General features: G+C 36.4%; 2 protein-coding genes across 2 annotated transcripts in view; one reads left to right on the forward strand and one right to left on the reverse strand.

Annotated features, from left to right (window-relative positions):
• ZNF236 (zinc finger protein 236) overlaps positions 1 to 3,120 on the forward strand; it is a 54,438-nt gene extending 51,318 nt beyond the window's left edge. The window contains exon 32 of the mRNA XM_070942434.1: positions 1,592 to 3,120. Coding sequence (XP_070798535.1) covers positions 1,592 to 1,716 — 125 coding nt within the window. The 3' untranslated portion in view covers positions 1,717 to 3,120. The remainder of the gene's footprint in view (positions 1 to 1,591) is intronic.
• Positions 3,121 to 9,664: 6,544 nt separating this feature from the next.
• Positions 9,665 to 13,723, reverse strand: part of MBP (myelin basic protein) — a 137,216-nt gene continuing 133,157 nt past the window's right edge. Inside the window, exon 9 of the mRNA XM_070940651.1 lies at positions 9,665 to 11,443. Coding sequence (XP_070796752.1) covers positions 11,387 to 11,443 — 57 coding nt within the window. The 3' untranslated portion in view covers positions 9,665 to 11,386. The remainder of the gene's footprint in view (positions 11,444 to 13,723) is intronic.

Here is a 13,723-nt window from a genome sequence, read left to right on the forward strand (position 1 = left end):
GATTTCATGTTAGCACCCTTCCCCTGCCAGCCTGTCCATCCACATCTGGGCCTCGCTACAGCATTACCTTCCTAACTTGCACATACTTATGTCTCATCTCAGCACTTCCTCCCCAACCACACAGAGTCACACCTCGCCACTGCACCCTCTCCCCATTGGGGAGCACTCACTGGAACACCCCACCCCTCTTCCATAGAGCTCACCCTACTGCTTGCCTGCTTGTGAGCCACAGGGGACTTGAGATTTCTCACTGGCTTTCCATTGACTGTGCAGAGTCTGCAAGAAGTCGCAAGATGCAATCATAAGCAGTCGTTGCCTAATACACATGATATTCACTTAACAACATCTATAAGGACTTATGGGATTGTCAGTGCTAAATGATATGGTCATGTGATATTGCACTTTACGACCACGTCATTAGCAATGGGAATTCCAATCCCAATTTCTGTCAATAAATGAGCACTACCTATAATAAACAAGAAGGCTGTTTTGTTTTCTAGGGAGTGTTGACATGAAATAAAACACTGTATATTTAATTGATGTCACCATAATGACATTACTTATAAGGACCGAGAAATTGTGATATTAAAGCAGGTCCCGCGACGTGTTCGTGAGCAAAGACAGAAATACCAGTTCTTGACAGAACAATTAAGGAAATATAGGGTTCCTTATCGGTGGTTGCTCCCAGAGGGATTGATGATGACGTGGCAGGAAAAGAGAGTGAAGATTGAGAACCTTTGAGATGCACACGATTTCTATGAAAATCAGTTTAATGCAAGCGAACCCGGTAGTGAAGAAGAACTGGAACAAAAGAATTGCGAGAACCAGAAGAGTGACAGAACGGAAAAGGGTGGGAAACTGAAAGAGACAACGAAAGGAGGAAAGAGTGATATAAGTGAAGATGAAATCCCAGGAACAAGACAAACAACAAAGGCGAAAACCACAGCAAAGTGAGGATATGGAAAAGATTGGAAATTTGATTTTGATTAATATTAATAGACTAAATGCTCCAATAAAACGAAATAGGATCTTTTCAAAATTACAAAAATTCATCGTGCAGTTTTGATGGCTATGTTGTGAATAATATAGCTGTGGAAACTGCATTAAATGATTAGGTTGGAAAGTAGAATTTACGGATGATAACTTCTGTATGTTACTTTCTTAATCACAAAGAGTATTTATGCATATAGAGCTCCATTACTTTTGAGGACTGATACATAAATTTTAATAGACATAAATTAAATATTGATTTTTTTTTGAACAAGCTACTCTGTTAAAAGAAATGGACATACCACAGACTAGAACTGCATGTAGGGCTCTGTGTCCAAATGATAGCAATAAAGAAAAGTGATGAGTATCTCCTTTGAAGATGAATATTTTTTAAATTAAAATTGTGATAGGTATTTACTCAAAACAAGCCTCACTAAGTTCCACTAACTCCCAGGCTCTTACTTCCTTTTTTTCAGACCCTCCCCCTTGCAAATCACTGCTCTGTAGTCAATAAAATAATCTTCTGGATTTAATTTTCTGCTGTTTGCCTGAAGACTTTATGGCATATCTCTTACTGTTCTTTATCTTTTTACTATGATAGGTGCAATGCAAGAATCGACCAGTCATCAAGGACAGGAAGGCGAAGACATTAATCGTGCCCTGAATTTGGAAGAAGTTGTTCAAGAATCTTCAAACGAATGGCAGAGTATAACCAATATTTTTTGATGACTATAAGATGAAAGCTCCAAATGCTTTCAGGACTAGAATTTTTTTCTTTCCCCCTCCTAAAAATAGTCATCTGTGGATTTTTACTATTAAAGCATATTGCAAATAATAAGGATGATATAGCTTTTTAAATATTACAAAACACCGAATGAATTACCTGTCTTTTGTAAGCATATAGAATATTTGAGAAACATCAGACAAACTTTTCTGCATTGTCTACAATCAGTGATCTCAGGTAGATGGAACTTGTTTATCTTTTAATTCCACCACAAGTGTATTCTGTAAAACAGAAATACACCCAGACCTTGAAATCAGTGAAGAGTGAATCTGAACTAGGCTTTCTTGGATGTTCTGCCAATCATGAGGAATGTCTTGAATATTTAAAACAAAATCGTATGGGTGCCGTAAATCAGGGGTTTCCAACCTTGGCAACTTTAAGCCTGGCGGACTTCAACTCCCAGAATTCCCCATGATCTAAGGTTGTTTTAGACCATTAATTGGTGTTGGGAAATGTGTCAGGATGATAGCTTGCATTCATTTCATTTGATGAGTGCTATTATTTCTCAGCTTTAAATACAGCAATAATTCAAAAAAACATATGAACAACTGCGATTCCATGAGGTAAATGATGAACACATATACTTTCATGTGGATCTTTCAGCAGATAAACTTTTGCTGAATAACCTTAAAAATATAAGCCATATATTCAAAATGGTAGGACTTATAAGACTATATATTTCCCGAAGAAGATCAAATTAGCTGCAGGTTAAATTAACAGTACAGTCATTCTGAAAGGTAGCTCCAGATTAGAAGTCCTTGTTACTATTGTCATCAATTTGTCTTGACAGTTATGACATTTTTAAAGACTACCTAGGCTTTTTCAGTATTACTCTGAAAGGTCCCATTCATTCAGAAGAGGTATAATCATATCAAAAACACCCACATTGGAAATAAAGCATATGTTCTGTTTTAGACATTCCAAAGACAGAAGGATCTTGCTTAATTTTACGTTGAGATTTTAAAATTTCTTTATATGTTATATATATGTATGTGTGTATATATACAGATATTTAAGCCTCTGTGTGGCTGATGAGTATATTTTGTAAATAATAATTCCAGTTTCAAGAAGTGTTTATAAAGTTTTCAACTTTAGATAAACATTTCAAAATCAGTATTGATTCATTTTAATGTAATGTAGACATGTTATATCTTTATGAAAATATTATTGCTTTTAATTTGTTTCTCAGTTCCAGAAAAAAAAAACTATCTGTACATATAATTTATATTTTGTGTATTATAAAACTAGTACTTTCTATTTCCAAAAAAAAAGGAAAAATCACTGCTTTTGATAGGACATCTCATAATTCTTTTGTTAACTCTGGACATATGTATATAAGTAATATAGCTGGTGACTTGAAAATAACACTTTTGTTATGTGGAAATATTTAAGTCAAACATGTTGAATAATATTAATTTTTTTCCAAACATGGTTTTCTGTCTGGTACATTATTCCTTTTCAGGGGTATTAAGTAGGTATTCTTATTGATGGGAATAATTATTATGTCTGAATTGATGCAAAACAATTATTGATCATGGTTCTGTAGATATTTCATGCTATTCTGCTATTTTATTTCTTCTCTTTGAATATTTTTTTTCCCCATTTCAAGGGTTTTTTCTACCAGCCTTACTGAAAGTGTTTTACTTGTTTGCAAATACTTTTGTGCTCATTGATATCCTTATGTGATTAGAAGAACACAATATCTTTAAGAAAAGAAGAAACAGTATTATGTATACTGTGTAAAGTGAACCCACAAAGTTTGTGCTTAGATCTGTTCCAAAACAGTACAGGCACACAAATTAAATTCACATATTACCGTATTTATTTTTTAAGCACAAACTTATGAAGTTAGCTTTCTGCTAACTTTGCTATTCTTTTCTATGGCCTATTTGAAGTCCCAAGTGAAAGATACGTAGAAATATTATGTAGATTAAGGAAACCGATCTTAAATGTACAATTAATAATAATAATTAGTCTGAACCACCATCAATAATAATATATTAAATGCATATGCCACCAACTCCCAAGTGACTGAGGCATATATTGTAGATGGCAAACCAGGGACGAAATCTACCCTGTCTAGATTATGAGAACTTGAGTGAAAGACACACCTCTCCATATTTTATTCTTGAAAACCACCTTTACTTTAGTCGCAACAAAGTTGGGCTATAATTGTGGAAAAATGAAGCTCAAATTATACTTTGCCTGACTGATACTGTTGAGATTGTTATTTTGAATAGGAAGTAGTTTGAGTGACCATTTTGCACTGAATTACTAAATCAAAATCTTAATGAGAAGGTTACCTTGCTTTTGACAAGAAGACAAGATTAATTAATTCAGGGAAACAATACTAAGACTGACAAATAATTCAAAAGATCAGCAGTTGTCACAATTATGTATGCCTTATTGTAACTTGTTTTCTTTGTTTTTCAAACCAAGAACCAGCTGAAAACATTTAGCGATTAAGAACATAAACAGTATGCTGCTAGATTGAGCCCCCTGATCAATTTGTTCAGAAATCTGTTCTCACAATGGCCAACCAAACTGCACAAGGAAACCCACAGGTCTTCCAGGAGATGGCCTTGGGAAGCTGTCACGCTGCCGTTAAAGCTAACGTCCCTTGATCCTCATGTCTTCCATGAATTGTCCAACTCTTTTCTTGAACCCAGCCCAGCTGGTAGCCAGGCCCAGTTCTTATACAAGCAGATTCTAAAGTTTAATTATGTATTGGAAAGGCCATGTTGCACTATGGCAGGAGCAGAGGTGGGCATCACATACTGTAACAACTGGTTCGTCCGGAACCGAAAATGTGTTCTGCCCCAGCTACAGGTCCCAAGAAGTGTAGCACACACACACACAGCTCCAAAAACAGACCCCTTTCAAAATGCAGGCTTTAACCACAAATGTCCTTATCAGCCTGCTATGAATTATAGAGATTAAACAAAGTCCGACAAGGGTTGGCAATCAGCCCAGAAACCAAGTTGTAACAAAAAACTCACTCTCAAAATGCTCTGCGTAGTCGTTTCCAGCAACATTTGCTTTCTGTGTGCGAACTTAAATAGGCTAAGGGAGTGGCCAATTAACCCCAAGCCTTACTCTCGAGGAGACCTCCTCCTGAGTAGCCACTCCTGCCTTTTGGCAGCCCTGCATGCTCGTGCATTGAGAAGAGGCTCCTCCACTTCACTCTCTTCACTTGAAGGAGCCTCTGGGGGTTCTGAAGGCCCTGGCTGAGTCTCTGTCTCTGGCACCACATCCTCTTCAGCCTCCTCGCTGTCTGACTCGAGCACAGGCTGCTGGCGCGACGCCACATCAGCCTCCTCCTCATCAGGATCAGCCACAATCCACGCAGGCCGCTGGCGGGCCACAACAAAATGTGAGCATGTGCGTGGCATCGAAAAACAGTGATTATATAGGACATGATAGCGCCAGAGCCGGGGGGCGGGCCCAGCCGCAGGTTGGAACTACTGGTTCTCCCGAACCGGCAGCAGCCCACCACTGGACAGGGGTCTCCAAACTTGGTAACTTCAAGACTTGTGGACTTCAACTCCCAGACTTTAAGTTTGGAGACCCCTGCTCTATAAAGCTGTTTCAAAGGGAGGTGGTGTCTATATGTCATTCTTTCAAACCTTCATGTGAGTACATGTCTTTTTAAAGTATTGCCCTATAAATCAGTGGTGGGTTGCTATGGCGAACCAGTAGCAGCTGCAGCGGGAGGCTCTGTCCACCCGCCTGGACGTCATCAAATACGATCCGTGCATGCTCAGAAGTGTTGCACATGTGAGTGAAGCTCACGCACGAGCGAACTGGTAGCAAAGGTAAGTGAAACCCACCCTTGCTATAAATCATATAGTATATGTTTTTTCTTATAAGCCACCTAGAGTTGTGCTGTTCAGTTTGGACAGCCATATATTTAACCACCACATGAATTTAACTATTCATGTGGCGGTTAGATACTGGATCTCTGGAAAGTGATAGAAAGTTGTAAAAGAAGCTACTGCATAGCGCTCCGGTATTTTTGAATCTAATTTTAAATGTATCTACCTCAATTATATGAATTTCACAGGAGAATATTTTACAGTTTGAGAGAGGGTCTAGTGTAATGCTAGATTATATTTTCTCTCAAACACAATCAATAACTCATTAAATAAATATTAGATTTAGATAATGTAAATGTGAGCTTCTCTCAGAAACTCTTTCAGGTAGTTGAAAAAAATGCTCATTTTCCCTTTATCCCACTAGTTCAGGTCAATGAGGGAAGCGTTTCTAAACTTGCATACAGATATTGGTCTGTGATTTGATTACATATATATTATCCCCATGCTAGTCTAACTTTTCATATTCTTTTGTTAGCCTGATTAATTTGCACTTAATTTATGTTTTAGGAAAAAGAAAGGAAAATATTACTTGCCTCAGGGAATGATTTAAGATGAACTAGGAAACACAAGTCTCAGGGGAAATTTGATAGTATTCTACAAAAACTAAATACGTCTAATCAGCCAGAGGCTTTGTTGCATAAGATATTATTTGAATGTAAAATAATTGCTCTCCTCCATTATGTTCTATGCAGATTTCTTGGCAAGTTAAGTAGACTGAGCTCATTGTCATTCAATGTAACTTTTTCTGTCTAAATGTTTTGAGAATTATTGAGGAAAATAACTGACATTTTCCCACAGTATTAAGCTGCAGGATCTTGCATTTTTTTTCATTTTTCCAATAGTTTAAATTGCTAAAAAAACAACAACAAACAAACCTTGGAAGTTAACATTTAGGACAACAGAATATGGGAATTTTTCCCCCCTGTTTTTGAAAATCGCTATACCACTATCATTCATTCCGCATTATACCTCTGGTTCGAAAGAATGTGTATGTTGAAGTCATACTTACTGGACAAATGTTTTTGATTTAATATTGAGCAGAGTTTTTGAGCTTTAATTATAGAATGATCAATTATAGAGCTACTTCCTTTAGCTCTCAGAAATTTGAAACACACTTGAAACTTGGTATTATCAAATTTGCTTTTCAAATATTGCTAATTTTAATACAAGGGAAAGGAATCCTATCTTACAGTTTTATCTTAAGACATCATGTTATATATGCTTGCAATTTCTAGAGGTACCTCCTCTGTTTAAATTGCATCTGAAGATGCAGGTTGCTATGGATAAAAGCAATTTTGATTGTATCATGCAGGTTCCTTGTTTTGTTTTGCATTTTCATTTCAACAGCCCTGAAAGGCAAGTAGGTTTTTCTTTCTAATGTTCTGTCTCTGAAACGCTTCTTTCACCCTGTTCTATGCAAACCACATTTTCTCTGTGCTTCAAGCATCCCAGGTCAGAAATACAATGGATCACCTAATGGCTTTTCAGGCTTTTAAAGTTATAATCCTGTGCTCAAAGATGAGAGATCACACCAGATTTGGAGCATAAAGCAAGAATTGTCAAGAATCCCAAAGAGCTTTCATTTGTGTAAAGAGTGGCACTTGATTGCTACAGTCTGCCCACGCTTAAGATTAATTCCATGCATTCTTCCTTTAGACAATAAAGTGTTTTGTTTTGTTTTCTGGGTCCACAAACAATGGGTTGGGAAATAGAGGCAAGGATGCTTCACTGTTTGGGCGGAACTTATTCACTGTTCTTTGAACCCAACCAATCTACTTTCATCATCTTTTAGCAACATTTGCTTAAGTTTAGATGGTTATTTTTCTGTCTAGAAGGTTATTCCATGTCATCCTTGTGGTATATTGGCTGGTTGGCTGATCTCTTATGTCCCTAAACACTAACTAATTGGGAATATATTCTGATTTGCTTGCTCAATATATTTGCTCACAAATTTTAGACATCATTTTATATTTCTTCTGCAAAGAGAAGGAAGACTTGGATCTTACATTTCTGACTATGAAAGCCCATCATAGTTCCATATTTGAATGCCTTTTTATTTTTTATTTTTTTTATTTTTATTTTTATATGCCGCCCTTCTCCGGAGACTCAGGGTGGCTTACAATGCATTAAGCAATAGCCTTCATACTTTTGTATATTTTATACAAAGTCAGCTTATTGCCCCCACAAACCAGGTCCTCATTTTACCCACCTTAGAAAGGATGGAAGGCTGAGTCGACCTTGAGCCTGGTGAGAATTGAACTCGCAGTAATTGCAGGCAGCTGGATGTTAAATGCTGCCTTAGTAGGAGGCATTAACCTCCTACGCCACACAAATTAGTGTTGCATGGTGGACCAGTCCCTAGACTAATGCATGGTTTTGTTAAAATTCATATGAAGAAAACATACCATCCTAGCAATGTGGAAAAATTAATGGGTTGCAGAAAACAAAACATTTCATGTACAAAAACAGGGACCCACCGGGAGAGAGGTAAAAAGTGGAAGCAAAGATGAATAATGCATCTACTTCAAAAGTACAGATTTTGTTTCAGTGTTTTCTCGCTCGTAGCAATACTGTGGAATTATTTGCATAGTATAGAAGACATGTTATTGAATTTATCCATTGAATAATTCATTCACTATGGTAACTCTTGCCTGTTTAAGAGTTTATGATCTAAGAGCGATGATATTCAAATGAAGTTGCTGTTGCCACCATATAATGTACTCATCCGAGTTGGTCTGTATGGATTCAAAGTAATTGCTCCCTAAACAGGATCCATTGTATTGCAAATGTAACTGTTTTAGGTAGTATATTAAGGATGTGCTTGGGTGGAATAATAGATAGTCTTTTATTTCTTCCTAAAAATGTGTCCCATAGTAAAAAAGTACAATTTGTCCTTATTGCATTTAATTTCTGGAGCAGGAAATTTTTAAAACAACAACAACAACAACAATCAATTATGTGAGAATTGCCATCTGAAGTATTACAACCTTGTGTATTGCTTAAGAATAATCTTTCATTAAGCACTAAAAGAATACTTAGGACTTAGAAACTGTGTGCCATTTCTTGAAATTAACAGTGGGAAGATAAACATTGACAAGTTTTTTTGTTATAGCACTTCTGTAACGAGCATTTTTGTTTGATCCATCAACATTCTTTTTAAAAAAGAATAAATTAATTGTTTCTCCAAAGGGCACTTAGTTGCAAGGTGCACATTTTGGCGGGGGGGGGGAAATCAGTGATAAGCGATGAGCTTAAGATTCAGTTCAAGATGTTTCAGATGCAAGAAATGTCTGCAAATCTTCAATGTAGCCTGACCATTCCCAAGAAGATCAGAGAAGGTGTTAGGTTCCCAAACTCTCATATTTAGCACCAGTTCTGAATATAGGTAGTCCTTGACTTTCAACCATTTGTTTAGTGACCGTAAAAAGTTACAATGTACTGAAAAAAATAACTTATGTTGGTTTTTCACACTTCTAACCGTTGCAGCATCCCCACGGCCACATGATCAAAATTCAGATGTTTGACAACTAACTCATATCTATGATGGTTGCAGTGTTCGGGGATTATGTGATCTTCTTTTGTGACTTTCTGATGATGTCAATGGGGAAGCCAGATTCACTTAACAACTGCATTATTGACTCAACCACTGCAGTGATTCACTGAATAACTCTGCCAAGAAAAGTCATAAAATGGGGCAAAACTCACTTAATACCTGTTTTGTTTCACAACAAATTTTGGGCACAGTTGTGGTTGTAAGTCAAGGACTATCTGTACAATGTAAAATGTGTCTCCTTTATACGTTCAACGAAATGAAGCATCTTCTCTGACAAAGACAGTTGAGAAGAAATCTGTGTTTAAACTTGCCCCTGTTCCTTAATACACCACTGTATTTTAGAAGGGATATAATTTGCATTCAAACTTAGTTGTGAACTTGATATACTTCAGTTAGCTGCTTTGTAAGTGTGCATGAAATACCTTTAAAAAATTCCTCCAAATATCATTAAAAGTTGAGTATTTTATTTTTTTTTTCCAGGAGTTGTACTCGTACACTTTAAAACAATACATTTAAATGAAACTCACTATTACGTTGTGGATACACAACGGGACAAGGCTACACATAGAAAAATACACATAGCCAGTAACATTTTGAAAGAAGATGTAATAGAGGAATGTATGTATTTGTGTGTAGGTGCATGCTCATGTTTGTTTATTGGTTTGGTATTTGGTTTTGTTTAGCTTCTGTATTTTTCTACTCTCTCATCTTTCATTGCTGCATATTAAGACTGTTACTTAAAACCTATGGTAGATTAAGGAGAACTATCAGCCACAGTAGCTCTGCATGCCATGTGGCATTAAATGTCAAGAAGTTCTAATATTATGGGTTGTTTTTTTTTTTAGCATAGCTTAAGGTAGATGCCGTCTTGGGCCTAAATGTATTCTACAACATATAAGCTCAAACAAAACGTTGCAAGAGTAAAAGAAGGCCGCAAGCAACAAAACAGGTTTTATATTTTTTTTAAAATAGTGCAATTCAGAAGAGCATTTTTCTTCATGTAGAGGGGCAAACCCATTCCCACATGCGTATATCTTCATATATGATCTGTTAATATTTTTACCTCTAGTTGTTAGTGCTAATTTCCATTACCTGCAGTGACACAGTCTATCTTATTTTGGTTCACTGCTTGTTTAACTCTGCTGCAGTAACAAGACAACTACAACTACTAACTATGCGTGCAGTTACAATCTGGAACTTCATCACCAAAGGGCTCTCTGGTATTAAAAACATTAGACTTTTTTAAAAGAACAATTCACTGCAAAAACGTTTACTTTGCAGCGAGCCCACTCTTCACATATCTAAGTCTAGGTGGTGTTGTTTTTTTTGTTCTTTGGGATTATTCCTTATTGCTATCATTGTTATACTACTCTAATTCAAGTTTGATATCTTCATGCCTCTCTCCCAACCACTCTTATTTCCCAATATGTTGGCAGTGACAAGCAATTGGTTATGCACAAAAAGTTGCTAAGAAGTTGTATAATCCTTCTCCATAACCATTGCTTGGACCCATTGAAACATTCACAGCTGCCTTCTCCCACATCACAACATACCTTGTACTCCCAATGTAATATACCTTTCCATGACTGCCTAATCCAGTTAGGAAAAGAAAAACAAAAGGTGTGAGAGAAAAGGGATACAAAATAAGAGCAAATAAAAATAATAAATCAAAGCCAAATCAAAACATTGGATAAACAGCCCTTACAACATTCTGCATGTGTTTTTTTTATTATTGTTTGTTTACAGCAAAGATCTCAAAAGGTTCGTTAATGACCGCATTAATTTAGACGGTGTTATATTTTATGTGATTAAAAGTTAGTGAAAAAGAAATCTGAAAAGGAATTAATGTTGCGTGTTCCTGAAAAATTAACGCTTTATATTTCTTGGGGAGCACCTTGAAGAAGAAGGAATAAGATGGGGGATTTTGTTATTTTTCCTAAATAATGCTGACCGAAAGCTACCTTGCAAATTTGGGAGGCTTTTGTTGTTGATTTTTCAACTCTTGGTCAGCATTTGCCAATATAGTTTTGCATATTCCTACTGCATGCATAACTCAACTGACATTAACAAATAGATTGTGTGTTTTTTTTTTTTATCTAAGGAATTCGGCAATTGGTTATTAATCCTTGGGGTAGCTATGTTATGAAGCAGAGAATGTAGCCTTTTAGTGACATCTTAAGTGTTTCAGCGCCTAGCAACAGGGGAGCCAGACCTGGAACCAGGCCGGGAACCGGAGCTTCCCTTTGGAAAGAAGAAAGAAAAAAAAACAGGATTAAAATTAACATATGCAACTGAAATACACTACAATATACCGGTACATATTTTGTATATCCAATTCCATTCAGCCTGTGATTCAAAATAGCTCTCCAAAACTGGTTGAACCTCCCTCAAGACTGGCACAATAGAATTAGGATTCAATTCAATGAGGTAGCATCTTTATTGTAATTCAGAAATGGCAGCTGTTACAAACCGCGGACAGCCACTGAGAAGACCGAGGATGAAGCAGAGTTTGTATTGCTTCAATTTCAAATTCAACACACGCTTTCTCTATTTTCCTTCCATGTAATGGAGTTCTTAGCCTTCTATTTTCCAGGCTCACTTGGTAGTGGCCATTGTATGTTTGCAATTCTTTGCATTCCGGTTCTTAGTATTGGCTGCCACTAATAGAACAATAGGGATGATGTATTGGATAAAGAATGGATGGAGAATAGCAAATAAATTTTGATTCACAGCTTGGCAATTCTTCTGAGATTATTGAAATAAGGTAGTAGGTAAACAAAGCATTTTGTAGCATCTTCAATTTAGTTCATATGGATACTCTCTGTCATACCTAGAAAAACAGTAAGACTATTTTCTTTCGAAAAAGGAGAAATAGTGTTAACTCTAATGTTTGCCTAGAATTCCAAGTTTTCAATAAATGTTCACAACAGTGAATCATTAGTAATGTACTTTGCAATAATAGTTCATATTCTCTGTATTTGTAATCCTGTTGTACGTTTTGCCTATGTTCACAAACTTGGGAAAGAGGAATAAATCTGCAAATCTCATATTTTGACATATTTCCAGCTCCAAATAATTTTGTGATTTAGTTTCCTACCCTAGTTAGATATTGCAGAAACAAAACTTCATACTTCCTCACTTCCTCAAAATATAGGAAAATCAAAGTGATTCTCATAAACCCAGAATATTCCGTGAAATCAGTTCATAGTTCATGTTTTGAGTACTTTCATCCTCTCTACTATAGTCCTCAACTCACAACAGATCATTTAGCGACTGTTCAAAGTTACAACAGCATTGAAAAAAGTGACTTATGACCATTTTTCACACTTAGGACCGTTGCAGCATCCCCGTGGTCACATGATCAAAATTCAGATGCTTGGCAACTGACTCATATTTATGACGGTTGCAATGTCCTGGGATCCTGTGATCATCTTTTGCGACTTTCTGACAAACAATCAATGGGGAAGCCAGATTCACTTAGCCACGGTGCTACTAACTTAACAATTGCAGTGACTCACTTAACAAATGGGGCATGAAAGGTTGTAAAATGGGCAAAACTCAACAAATGTCTCAAGATAAATTTTGGGCTCAATTGTGGTCGTAAGGTTGAGGACTACCTGTAGTTCAGTTTCTTGCAGAAGAACCCTTTCAGGATTAACACTGCTACCTGTCCCTTATTCTATTTGCAGCCTTCCTAGCAGAGCTGCAAAAGGAAGGCAGGGACCAGAAAAACAGAGAAGATTTAGCTCAACAGCTATCAGATTGATTTAAAGGATTGGGTATTAAGGAACCTTGTTTTTTTCAATTTTTAAATACATGCTTCTGCCTATCTCCTGTTGCCGGGTGCATTCCTTAGATTTCTAAAATTTATGCTTCCATAATTACTTGTTGATTCAGAAGGCACCGTACTACCTTATTTCAATAATTCACTGTTCATTTTTAATCTGAAACTACTCAGCCATAATATTATTGCTTAGTTTCATAAATGACAGAGCACTGTAATTATACCTAATGGCTTATTAATTATGTTCCATGAATCACTGATTTCTATGTTATTGTAGTCCTATTAAATCCATAACTTGTCATGGAAGCTCTCCTTAAATTTGTTCTGGTTTTAGGAACCAGGGTTTTAAAAAATATATCTGGTGGAATATAATAACGGGGACCATTTCATGCTAAGTTACTGTCAAAAATAAACCTGCATTTTTGCAGGTGCTTAGGAAGAAGTGGGAGGGAACTTTTTTTTGGTAAAAGAAAATAATAAAATTGTCTATAGATAAATAAAAATTATTAGGAGAAAATACTTGTCTCATTCAAACATAAATGAAACTGACTGTCTAGGCTAATAGCCCAGGCTATTCTGGCCTAACTTTTACTAACTCTAAGGAGAATAGTCAACAATGGTTGTGAGATTCTCAAGGAAAACGTTGGGAGGAAAACTTGGCTTACAAAATTAGTAACATTTGTATATTTGTATGGAGGTGTGTGAAGCTGCCATGAAACTGGGGAAAAAAGGAAGTA

The sequence above is a fragment of the Pituophis catenifer genome, unplaced genomic scaffold, assembly GCF_029215685.1.
Source record: "Pituophis catenifer annectens isolate HBS135680 unplaced genomic scaffold, rPitCat1.0.hap2 SCAF_3, whole genome shotgun sequence".
Lineage (NCBI taxonomy): Eukaryota > Metazoa > Chordata > Lepidosauria > Squamata > Colubridae > Pituophis > Pituophis catenifer.